The sequence below is a fragment of the Exophiala dermatitidis genome, assembly GCF_000230625.1.
Source record: "Exophiala dermatitidis NIH/UT8656 unplaced genomic scaffold supercont1.1, whole genome shotgun sequence".
Lineage (NCBI taxonomy): Eukaryota > Fungi > Ascomycota > Eurotiomycetes > Chaetothyriales > Herpotrichiellaceae > Exophiala > Exophiala dermatitidis.
This window is the reverse complement of record NW_008751646.1, coordinates 621,790-637,292: the sequence shown is the minus strand read 5'-3', so window position 1 is coordinate 637,292 and position 15,503 is coordinate 621,790. Positions and strand designations below refer to the sequence as shown.

The following is a 15,503-nucleotide window of genomic DNA, read 5'->3' as shown; positions in this document are numbered from 1 at the left end:
CTTCCACTTGCAGTGCAGGGCGGCGTCTGTGCCCGCCACGTGACCTCCGCGCCCCTTCAACTTATTCGTCCACGTATCCTCTCATCTCTACCATCAAACTCCTTCACCTTGGTCTACCGGGTAGGTAACATCTTTCCTTGAATCTCATCCTGTCAATGTTGCCCCTTGCTTCACGCCTGCAACTCAAGCCCGCCCCCATTTCACTTCTCTGCCCGTCCCTGTCTTGGGATTCTATGCGCATCAGACCAGGTCCATGCCGTAAACAGCTCGGCCCAGACGTCTCGTGTCAGGGCGTGCAGTGTGTTTGCAAATCCGAATGAGTCTTGCAGCATGGGCAGACAAGACCGGGATCCGATTTACTACAACGTACAGTAATGTATCTGCCTAGCTAACAATTGGCTCAGCTTCCGCACTGGACTGGCCCAACGCCCCGCGTTATGCCTCGAGACCTTTTGGTGGATTCGATTTGTCTACATTACATGAGTCTCGATTACCCGACAAGAGAGAGATCTTAAAGAAATGGTATTATTATATTACGCTTTCAGCTAATAAGTTCAATTAGCGCTCTGGCAAGGCAATTGAGCAAAAATTTGCCCTCGCACGATGCCATCAACCCAACTTGAAAGGGCATAAGGACTCCTGGAACCATCAGCAGGAGCTGCCAAACCTCGTCAACAAGAGGGAGGCACTGTAGCTGGTACGGGGACATCACACTCCGAAAGTGGCCTGGATTTCCGGCGTAATTCGAGACGCGTCTTCAATGAGCTCTTACGTGGTGGAAACGTCGGCCTTTTCGATGTCGCTGCATCAGCAGGCCCAGGTCCTTGTTCGGGTCGTAGGAGTGGCGTGAGCAGGTTGTGGTGGTGGTCAGCTTGCTCGCTTTCCCGTGCCGATGTTGGCTCTATGCCTGCGTCTCCCTCCGCAAACCTTTTGTCTGCAGGACGACGGGCTATGGTTCGGAGCAGCACGCGGGGTTCTGTCTTTGCAGGCTTGGTCATCTCTGTCCGAAGTGGCCATGAGTCCCGTAACGCCGCTTGCTCCAACTGCCAGTGATTCAATCTCTTGTCGATTGGCTTGCAAGTGCAAGGTCGATAAGAGTCATCATCGTCGCACTCAGATGTCTGATCCTCGCTTCTCCCCTCTAAATCGTCAAGCTTCAGTTCGAAATCCAGGGCTTCCTCGAGGCTGGTCTGCTCCGTAGACACCACGGACGGCTTGGGAAGGCCTGGAATTACAACTACTGGCGAGGCTCTTCCTTCTTCAATGACTTCCACTTGTGCCTCGTGCTCCTCATCACTAATGATGGACTCGTTTTCCGAAGCAGGGTCCGATAGCTGTGAGTACTCCTTCTCGGAACATCCGAGTTGTTTGCCTGACCAAGACTCCGTTGGGCTAGGTGCAAGGCTTCTCAAGCGATTTGGATAATCAAATCCGTTACTCCGCTCTTTATCTTTCCGGTCATGAAGTTTGAGGAACGCCCAGCTTTTCAAGCTGGATTTGCGAGGCGGCCTTGGCGAGTTGTCAATCGTCTGCTGCGACTTTATTGCCTGGATGGTCTCATGGGGAGCGTCGGCTAGAAGGACCGGCTTAGCTTCGATTGACTCTGCAATCAACGGAGACGCTTTCCTGGCTCGAAACCCTCGAAATAAGCTCCTTGGTTTGGACTTTGTGGATGTTGAGGACGGGGCCAGACTGACAGTTGAACGGTTGTCGAACAGGTTTCGCTCATCCTTGGGCTTGGGAGTGGGAATAAGAGAGTTCGAGAAAGACCTTAGAGTCTTGAATCTTGAGACGCCACTTCCATGTGGCTTGCCTTTGGACGACGAGTCCACGGATTCTGGCCCTGACGGACACCTCACGGCGCCCTTGACGTTTGCACGCTGCAGAGACCTTCCCCGTCCTGCCGAAGAAGAAGATCGACGGGGTAATTCGAGGCTGGAGTCCGATTCATTGTCAGCGTCGTCGAAGTCCGTAACGACGGGCCGGTCGAAGGTAAGGCCGTATCTCTTGTTCTTATATGCAGTCGAGGTAAGGCCAAATCTGTCTGAGTAATCCGGACTCATGGGAGACGTCGGGATTGAAGAGGACTGTGAGCTGTCTTCGCCATGGGACTTTAGCGACAGTGGAGAGGAAGGTTCCTCCGCTGAAACACTATAGCTATCGACTTCGATTTGGACCTCGATGTGACTTTCCAATATTCTTCGGTCATCATCTCGTGACCCGTCCTCTAGGCAGGCAATATGCGGAGTGGTTGTGCTGGAGGTCGCGTCTGAGTTCTCATTGTGGATTTCGACCTTGACTTCACTGTCCCAGATGAGCCCTTCCCCGTGTCCTGGAACAACCAGTGCGGTGGCAGGGACGGTTGGATTTGTTGGTTGTGAGGGTGTTGGATGGAGCTCTGCCATAAGACAATCCTCACAGATCTGGTTTAAAAACGACCGCTCAACTGTCTGATGCGAGGGACAGGACTGAGGCTCAGGAGGCCTTGCGCTTAAGGCCCGGGGTTCCTCATTGGAATGATCGCGGCTCTCTCCAAACCATAAGCCTGGCTTATTAGGTTGACTGTTCTGAGCCCCAAGCACATGGCGCGCTCGATAGGCACCACAGAGGATGGGATGATCGTAGTGACAACCGCATTCACGGTAGAACCATTTTTCTGTCACGCACATCTTCGATGCGGGAATGAACCCTGAAGACAGCAAGAGATAGAAGACACAATAGGGAACTCAAGATCAAATATGGAACTCGCTCTCCGCAAAGGGCTGTGACATTCTTTGGGCGGCTGTCGGGAGATTGCGCTGTCAAACGCCTTGACCACGGGGAGGTGGAAGCACACGTCAAAGCCAGCGTGGATGTGTTCTGCCAGACCTTGTGCAATCTGCAGCGAAGCAATAACCAAGCACGAAGACCGCCATCGACACATTATTTTCGCGAGCCGTGTGACTTTTATTGTTGTGGTTCGTGTCAATCATGTCGGCGGCATTGTTGTCGTATCTGGTGCGGCTAAGTGCCTGCAGATTGGTTTCTCGACCGCGACGCGTATCACCTTGTACTCTTCATCTGTGAGATGTACCAAACGTAGCTGTGTTTGTGGTCAGCTTGTTGTCCATCGTGCGGATTATTTCTTCATTTATGAAGGTCAAGCTGCTGCTGGCGTCAGAGATCTTGCGCCCTGTAGGGCATATTTGTCGCCGGCTACGTCTCCGAAGTCGATTCAGCATTGATGCTCAACCATCTCTGCTGAGTCTCGTCGCTTGAAAGCTCGAACCTACTTGTGACACCCAGCGACGTGTCCGGCTGGTCTACCGATGTTCTTGTACCTCCGATAGACTGCAGTAAGTAGCGTCAACATTTCCGAATGGCCAGATACATTCCGATGCACATTCGTGCACCACTCGAGAAGGCCCAGAAACATTGGTTTCGAAGGTCTAATTCAGGAATGAGTGGTCCGGAAGACGTCAACCACCTGTCCGGACTGAGCACAGTGGCGATGGGAAAGCATTCTCGTCCAACTGAAGGTAGATGGCGACATGCTCCCAACAGTTCCGGCAGGAATCTTTTAGAAACAATCGACTGGTGATGAGCAAGCTCAAATGTGGGCAATGGGGGTACAATCGCTAGGACCTTTGAAGTACCGCATTCGGGTACGGCAGCTGTGTAAATCCTCGAGCAGAGGAAGCTCTTCGTGATCTACAGAAAGGAGGGAACACCTCGTCCCTGACCTTGTCTTGAATTCCACTGTGTTGAGGCATTGGCAGCGCCAGTTCAGATACATCAAGGAACCAGCTGTGATGTCAACACCGGTTAGAAGGTGGTCAGCACGTTCGGAGGCAATGTTCATGTTTACCAGTTTGGCGGGATCTCTGCACTCTGGCTGGGTGGCCAAATTACGGTGGTGTCTGCTGCCGCTACCCGAAAAGCTGCTATTGCATGTTTGAAGCCGTGGAAGGTTGATAAAGTGTGCTGGCGGATGCCAGAGTAAGTGCAGGCTTTCCTCATGGGCATCACTCGGAGAGGTTCAGGACGCTTTCCCAACTCACCGGTGCGCGTCGTGATGCAGTCGGCGCCTGTGAGAATGCGCCGTGAACCATGGTAGGCGCCTCCGAGCAGGATTGAGGATCTCTTCGATCATTGCTTGGGATCGTCTCAAACCAGATAAGGCCTTTGTTCCTCCACGCTCTGGTCCATATGCGAATCCAGACATGGTGTCGAGGGAAAGGTAATGCAGGCTACCGAAGATCTCGCTTACACGATCTGGCTCCCGCTCCAAGAATGAGAGGGCGGCGGCGACCTTGTTCTGCGCATAAGAAGAGAAAGCGTGGGTAAAGCACTGTCTGTTTGCACAGATTTGGCTGACCGATCTCTTCCGATCCCGTTGCAGCTTCCGTCCCGCAAAGGTGAAGAGGTTTGGGTGCCCATAAACGTCAAATATGCGGTATAACTCAGTACCCTCAGATGCGCTGCCGGCACCATGGATCGGCGTTAACGCGAACAAGCTGTTGGACGGATCACATGGGCTGATACGAACCACGGGACCATGCTGTCTGTGCAAGTCAAGGATTGAATGGACTGACCTTGCTCGCCACGCCTCCGGAGCCGGTCAAAAGCCGGTTGCAAAGTAAAGCCATGGGCCAGGAACCCTCTTAGGTTGGCCGCATTGAAGTCCTCGAAATACACCCTATAAAATGAGACGGGAAATACACCCTATAAAATGAGACGATGGCAAGCGTTACCCACACCGGGAGTGGCAGTCCCATATGCTTCTGCCTGTCGTGATACTCATCTCTCAGGCTCGACATGAAGATGACCGCTCTCTTCTCGCCACCCGTTTAATGAAGAAGGGACCTCGATACCTACTTGGCAGAAGGCTTGCGCTCGGCCATACCATTTCAGTACAAGAGAGGGAAGAGATAGTCGGTGATAGCTTCCCTCAGAGAGGCACGATGGGCGCTCATGTCCGGTGTTCAGCAACCCTTGCAGCTGATTCATACGATTAGTTCAAACCAGAAATGCCATGCATACCTTTCGTCCAAGTGCCGCACGCTGTCCCTCGGCTGACTTCTGGCACGGGAGGACGCGACAATGTTGGCAGTTCTTCTGAGCATGACTGAAGGGTGGTGTGGGTTGGCAAGCCCAACTCGAGACATGGACGGACCGCCAATGAGAACCAACACTGATATCACGGTGATGCCCCTGGTTTTGCAATCTGGTGAAACTCCTGAGCTGGCTTGATAGCCCAACCGCAATTGCGTCGCTGACTCTTTCTCTGAATCTTCACCATTTGCGTCTCTTAGTGCTCGAGCTAAACAAACGCCTCAATGGTGGCTAGCGGTGGCTTCGGAAGATATTGCAGATCTAGACACCCGCTAGGTATGCGGGCCATGGAGTTCTGCGTCCGGGGGTAAGCACAGTCATCCGATACTATGCAAGGTCATATGCCATTTAGCGATGAACGAGAGACGATAACGGTGAAACATTGTCGGCCATCTCCTTGACGGCCTCTGTTTGTCCAGGACTCGGGAACAGGGGTTTTGACCTCATTAGCATACCGTCCGCTTGCGCCAACCGATCGGCTCTACCATTGTTCGATGGATGTCCTCCGCATCCCCGTTTCGTGGTAATGGCTGTCCTACACGTGGTGTGTGAGGGACACTGATAGCACATCTCCATGCACCAATAGAATTTTGCCGGGGTCCCCAATATTTTTTTTTCTGGATATTCTCGCCTGCCAGAGGCAGGGCGATTCTGGAATGGTCCTTCATACAGAAGAAATTCGTCAGCAGTCCGCCGCAAACATCGGGCTGGAAGCTATTGCTCTCCGGGCGTGGAAAACGAGCGACAATGGCACCAGACGGCGGGTAACTCAAGGCTGGCTTCGCAGGTGAACTAAGAGGGGTTTAGAAATCTCATCAAAGGCTGGAAGGGTAATAATCCACCGTGACGAGGTTGGATTGATGGCCAGTGACCTAGTGCGCTGTACAGTAGTACTATAGACTTCAGTCAAGGAATACACAACAATATGGATTTAGTCAGGAGCCTGTGATCGGAGAGCTTATCACAGCCTTTTGAGCATTGAGAGTATCGAAGTGGATAAAATAATAATGGGGGAGATAGGACTGGTGGGACGAATCCAAGGATGGGTACTATAGTAGAACTTGAAGGTTACAGTATTTTATTAATGGAGTGAGATGAGCTTAGCAGAGAGTCTTGTATTTGTTAGTGCGCAGCCTTTGTCCTTATCTCTTCTGCGCTCCACCCATCGACCCTCTCTGGGGCCTCAGAGAACTCTGGTCGCACTGTGATTGTTCTGATCGTTGCGGTATCTTTATGGTGGACGTGAGTCTAGCCCACAGTCTGGCCTTCAAGCCACCGTCCATCATACTAGCATCTCATCAATGCTATCTTGATATCTGTCCGCCAGTCAGGCTTCCACAATGCCTGCGTCAATACCATGGGCTCCGCTCCATAGCCCAGTTAAGTGCCATCCAGCGAGCAAGGCTATATAGTTATATACCCCGGAGCCGCCTGCGAAACAAGGCTCAGGCTTGATTGCTGCCCTCTGTCAAAGTCCAACTCTCTACCTTGAGTCATCGTCTGCTCGGCCGAGATCAGTTACGTGATCACCTACATTGGGTTCAGGAGGAGACGACCACTCTAGAGACACTCGTCAGAACCACCAGGCGTCAACGAAGTGGTGACCGGACCGCAAACCTCACTCCCTCCCGTCATGGACACCAAGAAGGACTACGACCCCGAAAAGGGCGTCGCCGCCCCTGCCAGTCGGGAGTCGGTCGAAGAAGCGCATCCCAGACACTCGCTGACCGGACGCAAATCGTCCGTGGTCGAGTCTGTGATCGCGGCCGAGTTGCTCGACGACCGATTTCGAACCACCCAGCGTGGCCTGAAAAGCAGACATGCCCAGATGATCGCACTCGGCGGCAGCGTCGGTACTGGGTACGTTGGAAACTCCTCCATATCTACCACGATCAAGCACATATCCAGTACCAAATCACTAACTTCTTCCCAACAGACTTTTCGTCGGTACCGGCCAGAATCTCGCATTGGGCGGGCCGGCATTCATTCTCGCAGCATACATTATTGTATCCTTCCTGGTGTACTGCGTGGTAACGGCCATCACCGAGGTCGCCGCATACCTGCCCATCCACGGAGGCAGCATGTCATACTACGGCTACCGATACGTATCACGATCAATGGGATTCGCCCTTGGCTATCTATACTGGTACGCGCTGGGGATTTTGGTCCCATACGAAGTGACCGCCGCGGGCCTAGTGATCAACTACTGGCCCAACGACGTCAACATTGCAGTCTGGATCACAATCATGCTAGTCGTGATCATCACGCTCAACTTCCTACCGGTCAAATACTACGGCGAAACGGAATTCTGGTTCGCAGGGACAAAAGTCATCCTAATGCTCGGCCTTCTCATGGTATCTTTCATCCTCTTCTGGGGCGGAGGACCGAGCCACGACCGACTGGGCTTTCGATACTGGAACAACCCGGGTGCGGCCAAAACATACCTAACCCACGGCGACAGTGGACGAATGGTCGCATTCTGCGCAACACTAGTCCAATCCGTGTTTCCATTCACATTCGCACCGGAACTCCTAGTCACGACGAGCGGTGAAATGGAGTCACCACGCCGCAACCTCCCCATCGCATCGAAGCGCTACTTCTACCGCCTGATCGTCTTCTACGTCCTCGCCGTGCTGGCCATTGGAGTCATCTGTCCGAGCAACGACGAGCGCTTGACCAACGGCGGAGCGGGCGCAGGTTCCTCCCCCTTCGTCGTGGCCATATCCAACGCCGGCATCCCCGCTCTCCCATCCATCATCAACGCCGTCATCTTGATTTCCGCCTGGTCATCGGGCAATTCGTACCTGTACATTTCCTCCCGGGCGCTGTACAGCTTGGCCGTGCAAGGGTCGGCCCCCCAGATCTTCAAGCGCTGCAACAAATGGGGCGTGCCCTACATGGCCGTGGGCTGTTCGGCGTTGTTCTCGGCCCTGGCCTACCTCAACGTCGCGTCCAGCGGCGCCAAGGTCTTCAACTGGTTCTTAAACCTGACAAACACATTCGGCTTGACGAGTTGGGTCTGCTGCATGGTCATCTACTTCCGCTTCCGCAAGGCGTGCGACGTCCAAAACGTTCGCTCTCCTTATCGTAGCTGGATGCAGCCATGGGGCGCCTGGATCGCGCTCGTCATGTTCACCCTGCTCTGTCTCATCAACGGCTTCACCGTCTTCTTCCCTTCCAAGTGGTCCGTCTCCAGCTTCTTGACCTCCTATGTCGGTCTGCCCGTCTTCTTCCTCATCTTCTTCGCCCACCGTCTCGTCTACTGGCGCGACAGTTGGGCCTGGGACCCCGCGGAGGTCGACTTGCACTCCGGTCTGCAGGAGGTCCTGGACGCCGAAAAGCCCGTCAAGATCCGCAAGGGGATCTTGGGCAAGCTTCTCATGATAATTGAATGAAGGATTAGAGTTCAAGTTTATATCTACATCGAATAGAAGAATAAATGCAAGCGTTTCTTTCAGAACAAAACAGACTAAACCGGCTCATCTCCTCCGCCTCGGCTTGGGCAAATTCTCACTTGGATTGCTTTTTAGAGTCAAGTTCCATGGTTTTGATCGCTACGAGTATTGACATTGAATGTTGCACGATTTGGTGGTCACTGCGATTCATTTATCATAGGTTACTTAGTAACCCTACCTTGGAAGAATACTAGCAAAACAGGAGCACAGAAGCAGCTATGCACAAGAACCCATTACAAGCTCCCACGACTTTTGTAGCCTTTTGCAAAAGATATACAATAATGCAAACCTTGCTAGTGTGATTCATTACCCAAATGCCCACTGATGCCATCCACTGTTGACTGCTGTACCTCAAAACCCTGTTGCGCCCCCTGCATCATGAGGCATTCATTATTCTGAATTTGTGACCCAACCAACCGATAACACCCACCTACTATACAAAACTTGCTAAACGCAACTCATGTGTCGTTTTTCCCTGGCTTGTGAAGTTGAAAATCATCAAGCCTATCCTATCCTATTCCTGCAGCAAGAAGGGTCGTTAAGGTATGTCTGGCTTCAGCTCCTCGTCCCATATCAAAAAGTCAAGTCTGCACGCCCTTCATCCCCGTACGACCGCCATCATAACCGGAACGTCGCTCAAATCGACGCCAAAGCTAGCTCTCATAGCTACACTCTTTCTCATCGCTTCCGCTCTTCCACTGACAGACCTGGTCCCCACCGAACCCCCAAACCCTTTGCCATGCTCATATTCCCAGCCCATGCCGCCTGAATACCGTCCAAACTCTGGTGGTGGACACGGTCTTTCCAGGTTATCGGGGTGGAGCTCTTCCGCAAGAGACGAGGCAAAACTGTGCGCACTACCTGCCCGTGAATGAGGCCGAGGACTCACCATTCCCGAGGCCCTTGGCAACGGCAATGGCCGGTTTGCGCCCGGTGCATACGGCCGAACAGCACGCCCACGAGGTTGCGGTATTTCCTGCAAGGCTAAGACCTGCTGCGAATCTCGGTCATACCGAGACCCATTGTGCGCAGGATACTCGTAGGGGTACTCAAAATATGAATAGTCTTGCCCGTCAACATGGCCGTTACCATCGAAACCATTGTAACCTTGTGGTTCAGACGAAAAGTAATGCTGAGCTGGTGCGGGGCTCCGCTCCCATTCTTGACTACGAGGAGGTATCTCTGGGTACAGTGGTTCGTCTTCAACCGCCAGCCGATACTCCTCATATGTTTGCGATTCCCAGCCCTGGCTCTGGCACAGTTCTGCGGAAGACTGGGTGTGCGATGCCCAGTAAGCCGATTGGGTAGCCCATGGATCGGGCATAATGTCCATTGGTCGGGGAGAATGGGACGGCGGAGGGGGAGCGACCGCGAAGTTCGCATAGTCCTCTTCATAGTCAACGTAGGCAGGTCGTGGCGAATGCGGCGGTGGCGGCGGAGGCTCGGGTGAGAAACCACCCCCAATTGATGCTTGTCTTTGCTCGGATGAAGTACGATAAGCTTTCTGTAACATTTCAGGGGTGATAGGAGGAGCATCGTTGGCAAAGCTTGCCGGCCTCAAGTTTTTCCCAGGAATACCGCCCCGGTCGTTGAATCCTGATCTTCTGTCGGCCAAGATACTCTCACGTTCCTGGATGGACCGGCTTCGGCGCCGTGCAAACTCTGCAGCGGTCTTGTCATCCATCATTGGTCGCGGCCGCGGCAGGGCCGAGACCCCAGTGTTGTGGCCCATGCTGTGTCCGTAAACAATGTTTTCATGTACCAAATCGTAGGGACCGCCGTACATGGAGTATGCTGCGCCGAACTCCTTTACCAGCATCATCGTTTCAGTTTGGTCCAGGCTGGAGTTTCGCCTGGAGCTCCGTTCATCCAGCTTCGAGCGCGAGATTGGGCGGGGCATCCAGGACCTTGGCCTGCTTCGAGAGCGAGGTCGCCTCACTTGGCTCGATTGATCAGGAGCAGGAGAAGGGAATCTAACCTCAATGTTGCGGAGGTCCATGCTAGACACGCTGTCGTGAAGGCCCATATCACCGTACGAGATATATGTTTTTTCGAGCTCAGGTACCTCCTTCGAGCGGATGCGAAGGTTCTCCTCGGCATCGCTTGGGACTCGCGGGATTGCATCGGCCTCGAAAGAATGTACTCTCGAAATCGAAATCGATGGCTGACTTTGTCGTCGCTTCTTCTGCAACTTCTTCCGAACCTTGTCTGGTTTTACAGATGCCGTGTCTGATGTAGGAATGGCCGGTGTGGTATTTGCCGACACTGCAGCAGGACGTAAAGGGGCGGATGTAGGGACGCTGGGTTCTGTCTGACGCGACTTTAGGAGGGGCGGTCTGGCCTCCGCAAGGTAAGACCGGTCCCCGGGCTGTGGTGACCTCCTGTCCGAAACTGGGGACACGCCATGCGTAGGTGGCCCACGGACGGGCGATGGCGGTTTCGCTGTCGAAAGCGATCGCAATGAATTAGTCGAGCTGTAACCACTGTCTGATTTCTGGATAGGATGAGGAGGGTGAAGGGTAGCCGAAGAGGCCGTGTACCCCTGGCAGGGTTGGGCTTGGGGCTCAAGTATTGACTGGCTGGTGTCGCCTGGAGAAATTCCGGATACAAATGGTGAGTACCAGCTCATCATGTCTTCGAGAGTATGATCATCGACGTCTACATCATTCGGTCCAAAAGCCCGCAGGATTCGTTCAGAGCCTGGATTCATTCTCGACCTGCAAATGACCGAGCCGGTAGGGGAAGGGCTTCGTGACTCGAAGGATGTGGGAGAGCTGTTGCCAGGAAAGCGCTCGAGTACTGGAGATTTTTGTAACGATGAAAAGGACGAGTCATGCAATGATTGTTCAGACGCACTCCTCCTCAACGATCCGGACAGTGAGCCTGACTTGAAAGCTGAGAATGGACTGGCAGGCAACTCGGCAATGTACTCCTGGGCCATCAATGAAGCCCGGCCGTCGTCCTTGATTAGCTTGTCCTCGTTCAGAATAGTCACGACATCCTTTATAGGACGACCGGCACAAGTATTGTCATCATTGCCTTCCCAGCTAAAGACCCGTTGTTCAGACCTTTCGCTGGGGTTCGCCCTCGAGGGTCGCTTTCCATTGGACATATCCACTTGTCCCAGGTCTTCTTCGGCCTCGCCATACTCACTAGAGACGTCCCTCTGCGGTTGAGGCACTGCCAAAATCTGTTTAGACAGCTTGGACATCTCGCTGAATGCTGGTGAGGCCCTTCCATTGACGATTTGTAGGGAGCCGAGCCTCAGACTTCCCAAGTGCGAGTAATCCAGGTCTGCGGGAGTTTCGGCCCGCCCCGCCATCCTCGGTGGAGGTGGTTGCCAGTCCACGTCGTCTGTGTCCACGATGTTTACGTCCTCTGAGTCTTCGGCTGTGCGCTGCTCCGGAATCTCTTGTTTAGCCAATGTTGTTGACGCCTTCCTCGTTGCTGTGCCAGGGGTGAAAGAGGCTCGCCGGGAGGGAGGGATAGCCGGGGAATCTACCACTCGATCGAGAGAAGACGTTGGTGTAGAACCAGAGGCTGTATCGCCGTTCTGTAAAAGGCTCTGATGATAACTGGCTCGACGACCAAGGCTTGTCGAACGTCTTGTTGACACAGCCCTGAGCACAAAAGACTTTCGCTTTCTTGGTTCCTTGGGTGAAGATGGCGGCTGTTCCTGTTCCGCCGGTCCTTTAGACCGAGCAATGTTGCTATCCGGCTGGCTGTCCGTATGTACGACCCCTGCAGTTGAGTCGCTCTTTGAAGACTGTACTAGGGATGGCGTTTCTTCATCAAAAATCTCGCTGCGAATATGTCTCCTTAGAGCAGGATTGCTAGGGTGAGAAGACAACGGACCGCCTGGCGGAGGTTCCCGTTTGCTTGCATTCTTGCACTGTGCCACCGGCTCTTGAAGACTGGTTGCGGATATCGAAGTAGAAATTGTTTTGGTCAGAGGTTTGGATAACCGATTTCTTCTGCGAGCGTCGTATTCGTTGATGCCGCACTCTCCCGCGGCAGCGCTCGACTTACGTCGGCCGAACCGCATGTTGGAGAGGAGCCACGTAGGCTGATATGCTTCGTTTCCGTGGCAAAGGATGAGCCGTTACTGAGGAACAACGACTATTGTGCTCGTGCTCGCGGGATGCGGGGGGGTATAAGATGCTAGAGGCTCTTCATGGCTTCTAGTGCTCGGCGACGGGTTTACCTGCGGGTACGTGCGAGCAAGAGCGTGACGACCGCGGCTGCAGCTATGGGCGCTCAACCACCAACGGAGGACGTATTCCAGCTGCGTGAGGATCCGAGCGCTGTCAGTTTGCGGTGACAGCTGCCGGTGAGGTCAGAGTCGGCGGCCCCAGCCAGAACCTGGAAGTGGAGCAAGACGAGGGTCAGGAGTCCGGGAAGAAATGTGTTTCAGAACGAACGGCTGCACATCACGATCTCGTGAGGAGGAAACGAAGGATGGGAGGCTGGTTAAGAGTGGGTGAAAACGGGCGGCAGAGAAGCGATTTGACACAGCATGCAGCATGCAAGAAGATGGAAGATAGACTTTCTGAGGCCAGTTCAAGTTGCTAATAGTAGCAACATCAGGGATCGCGGGAAGGAGAAGGCGGGAGGAGGGTGTTGAACTTCAAGGTGTTGGAGAGGTCGGTGCCGTAGTCCATGCATGTTTCAAGGAAGAGCATGGAACAGTACTGCAATAGTAATAGTGGTGCAGCAGTAGTAGGCAGACAAAGCTGCTTCAAGTTCTGGTGCAGACCTACTCCTGCACCTACGCTCAACATGCAGCATTTCGTCTTAGCAGGCGTATGCATCGTCACACAAGCTGGAGGTAAACATTGCGTAGCCCGGGGAGCGAAGCACCCGCCGCAAGCCACTTTCCACTCTTTCGACCAACCGTGGCCATCTGAAGGTTCCAAAAGCCAACTTTGTACCACTCCAAAGCAGGCCTCAGCCACCGCTAATTCTGCCGCTGCGGGCGAAGCGAAAGTGTGCTTGCTCCTTACAGGCCGTTCACGCCACAGTACGCTTGCTTCAGGCTGCGGAGATGCCCTGCTTAGTGCCGTCGCTACCACAGTGCACCACTGGATTGAAGCGACAAGAAAGAGGTCCGGCGGCGAATTGAAGGGAGTCCGATGAACTTGAAGCGACATTGATCGCCCTTCGGCTGCGCTCTATCCTTCCACGTCGGACATGGCATCGCAGGCTGCCAGTCGATCCGTACGATTACCGCAGTCAATCATCCTACCTAGGTATTCACGGCCATACGCCGAGTCCAGGCCTTCTCAACGACATTAACCGTCGCTGCACGTCGCACGTCAGATCGTGGTTAAATCGACAGAAGAGAACTTGCGGGGGGCTGGGACAAGGATAGAGATGCTGGTTTTGACATTTCCGACTGTCACTGCTGACGGATCACGAACAGGCGGGAAAAGACTACAATCTGGTCCAAGCCACAGTGTCTCCGGAATCCTCCATTCCGTGCACATGCACGAGTCCTTCTACACGGCAGGCGGGCGTCGCAAGCTGCATGTCTGCATTGACCAACGTCATGTGTCGTGAATACGGGATCAAATGGCCGGCCCGCAGCCCACATAATTGAGCGATCATTCCAGGCAAAGGTCTACGATCATCTTGCAATGTACAAATAAGCAGATGGAAAAAAGCTAGACATGAGAAGGAAAGAGCAAGGAGAACATATCACGACAGTTTTGAGGAGAATTAATATCATTAGGTATACATAGTAGCACAGCTGCTATGTATGATTAAGAGGATGGCTTGTGAGCCCCCCATGTCGGAGACCAGCCATATTCCTCTGATGTTATCCCCCTATGATCTATATGCGAGGTTCGATCCCAAGAACGCCAGATCATGCAAGTCGTGAGTATGAGTAGCAGATCAGAACAAATGGTGTCTCATGATGTTCCGTTATGATGCCGCATTCCAGCCACCTCATTATAGCGTTTTACTCAACAGTGATCCGCTTGGTTTGAGGGGCTGGAGCCTTAGGCACGTGGATGGTCAGGACACCATTCCTCAAGGACGCCTTGACCGCGTCTTGGTTCACACGTGCCGGGAAGGTGAAAGTGCGAGCGAACTCTCCAATCGAGCGCTCCGAGATCCAGTAGTGATGTTGCGGGCGAGCATCTTTGGCGACCTCGGATGATTGTTGCTGCGAGGTCACTTCCTTGCCCTCCTCCTTGGCTTTGGCTTCCTCCTCCTCTTCAACCGTGGGCTTGCGCGGTGGCTTGGTGTCTTTCTTGTCGGTTTGTTCTGATGGAGGAGTTCCGGACTCGGAATGGCGTTCTACCCGGCCTTTCACGGTCAAGGTGTATTCGTCGGTGAATTCGATGTTGATGTCCTTCTGGTCGACACCGGGGAGCTCGCCCTCTAGAGTGTAGCCTTCATCGGTCTCCTTGACGTCAAAGGCAGGCTTGAAGTGGTTCAAAGTCTGGGGTTGGGCCTTTGCGACTTCGTTGAGCGAGTCGTCCAAAAGGCTGAAGATGGGTGCAAGTTCCGCTCCCCGCCGGTTGGGGCCGACGCGGACTGGGGCAAATGCGATTCTGGGGAACAGCGACATGTTTCTGGTAGTTGTTGCGCGAGGAATTTGTGGTTTGATGATTTTAGATGCGCGAGGGATGATTCGGCTTCGTGCTGGATTCATAAGAATTTTTTTGTTCTTGTTGCTTGTCGAACGGAAACAGAAGAGACTGTCAACCCAGGATTTATAGCTGTTGATGTTGCCTGATGGAAGCTGCTGGACGCTCACCGGTGGATGAGCAAAGCAGGATATAATGACATTGCTAGACAGTTCTGGGGCACGCAAGCGTTGTCGTGCCTGTTGCTGGAATCGCCCGGAAGTGGCGTGTTTCCTCCGCGAGTTACCATTTGTTTCTTTGCGATCACGTGATCACCGATGGCAACGACTCGATGGCAAACGTGCTAGCAATGGATGGT

At 53.5% G+C, this 15,503-nt stretch overlaps 5 protein-coding genes across 6 annotated transcripts; 2 read left to right on the top strand and 3 right to left on the bottom strand.

Moving 5' to 3' along the window:
- Positions 1-107: 107 nt before the first annotated feature.
- Positions 108-8,908, top strand: HMPREF1120_00234. 2 transcript variants are annotated; one of them, XM_009154225.1, is made up of 4 exons: positions 108-1,336; positions 1,397-4,318; positions 4,382-6,954; positions 7,031-8,908. In XM_009154225.1, exons 3-4 carry the CDS (start codon positions 6,728-6,730, stop codon positions 8,487-8,489), a joined length of 1,686 nt encoding a protein of 561 aa, XP_009152473.1. In that variant the 5' UTR covers positions 108-1,336; positions 1,397-4,318; positions 4,382-6,727; the 3' UTR covers positions 8,490-8,908. The 2 variants fall into 2 exon arrangements, with proteins under 2 accessions (XP_009152473.1, XP_009152472.1); XM_009154224.1 differs by having other exon boundaries at positions 1,397-6,954.
- On the bottom strand, positions 672-2,669 carry HMPREF1120_00235 (uncharacterized protein; the record flags this gene model as incomplete). The annotated part of the gene is made up of 1 exon (XM_009154226.1): positions 672-2,669. One exon carries the CDS (start codon positions 2,667-2,669, stop codon positions 672-674), a length of 1,998 nt encoding a protein of 665 aa, XP_009152474.1.
- A 239-nt stretch (positions 8,909-9,147) lies between the features above and the next one.
- On the bottom strand, positions 9,148-12,594 carry HMPREF1120_00233 (uncharacterized protein; the record flags this gene model as incomplete). Its single annotated transcript, XM_009154223.1, has 1 exon — positions 9,148-12,594. The coding sequence occupies one exon, from the start codon at positions 12,592-12,594 to the stop codon at positions 9,148-9,150; it is 3,447 nt and encodes a 1,148-aa protein (XP_009152471.1).
- A 364-nt stretch (positions 12,595-12,958) lies between these two features.
- HMPREF1120_00231 (uncharacterized protein) lies at positions 12,959-15,425 on the top strand. Its single transcript, XM_009154221.1, has one exon. The coding sequence runs from the start codon at positions 13,209-13,211 to the stop codon at positions 13,683-13,685; it is 477 nt and encodes a 158-aa protein (XP_009152469.1). The 5' UTR covers positions 12,959-13,208; the 3' UTR covers positions 13,686-15,425.
- On the bottom strand, positions 14,512-15,126 carry HMPREF1120_00232 (uncharacterized protein; the record flags this gene model as incomplete). Its single annotated transcript, XM_009154222.1, has 1 exon — positions 14,512-15,126. The coding sequence occupies one exon, from the start codon at positions 15,124-15,126 to the stop codon at positions 14,512-14,514; it is 615 nt and encodes a 204-aa protein (XP_009152470.1).
- Positions 15,426-15,503: the final 78 nt, after the last annotated feature.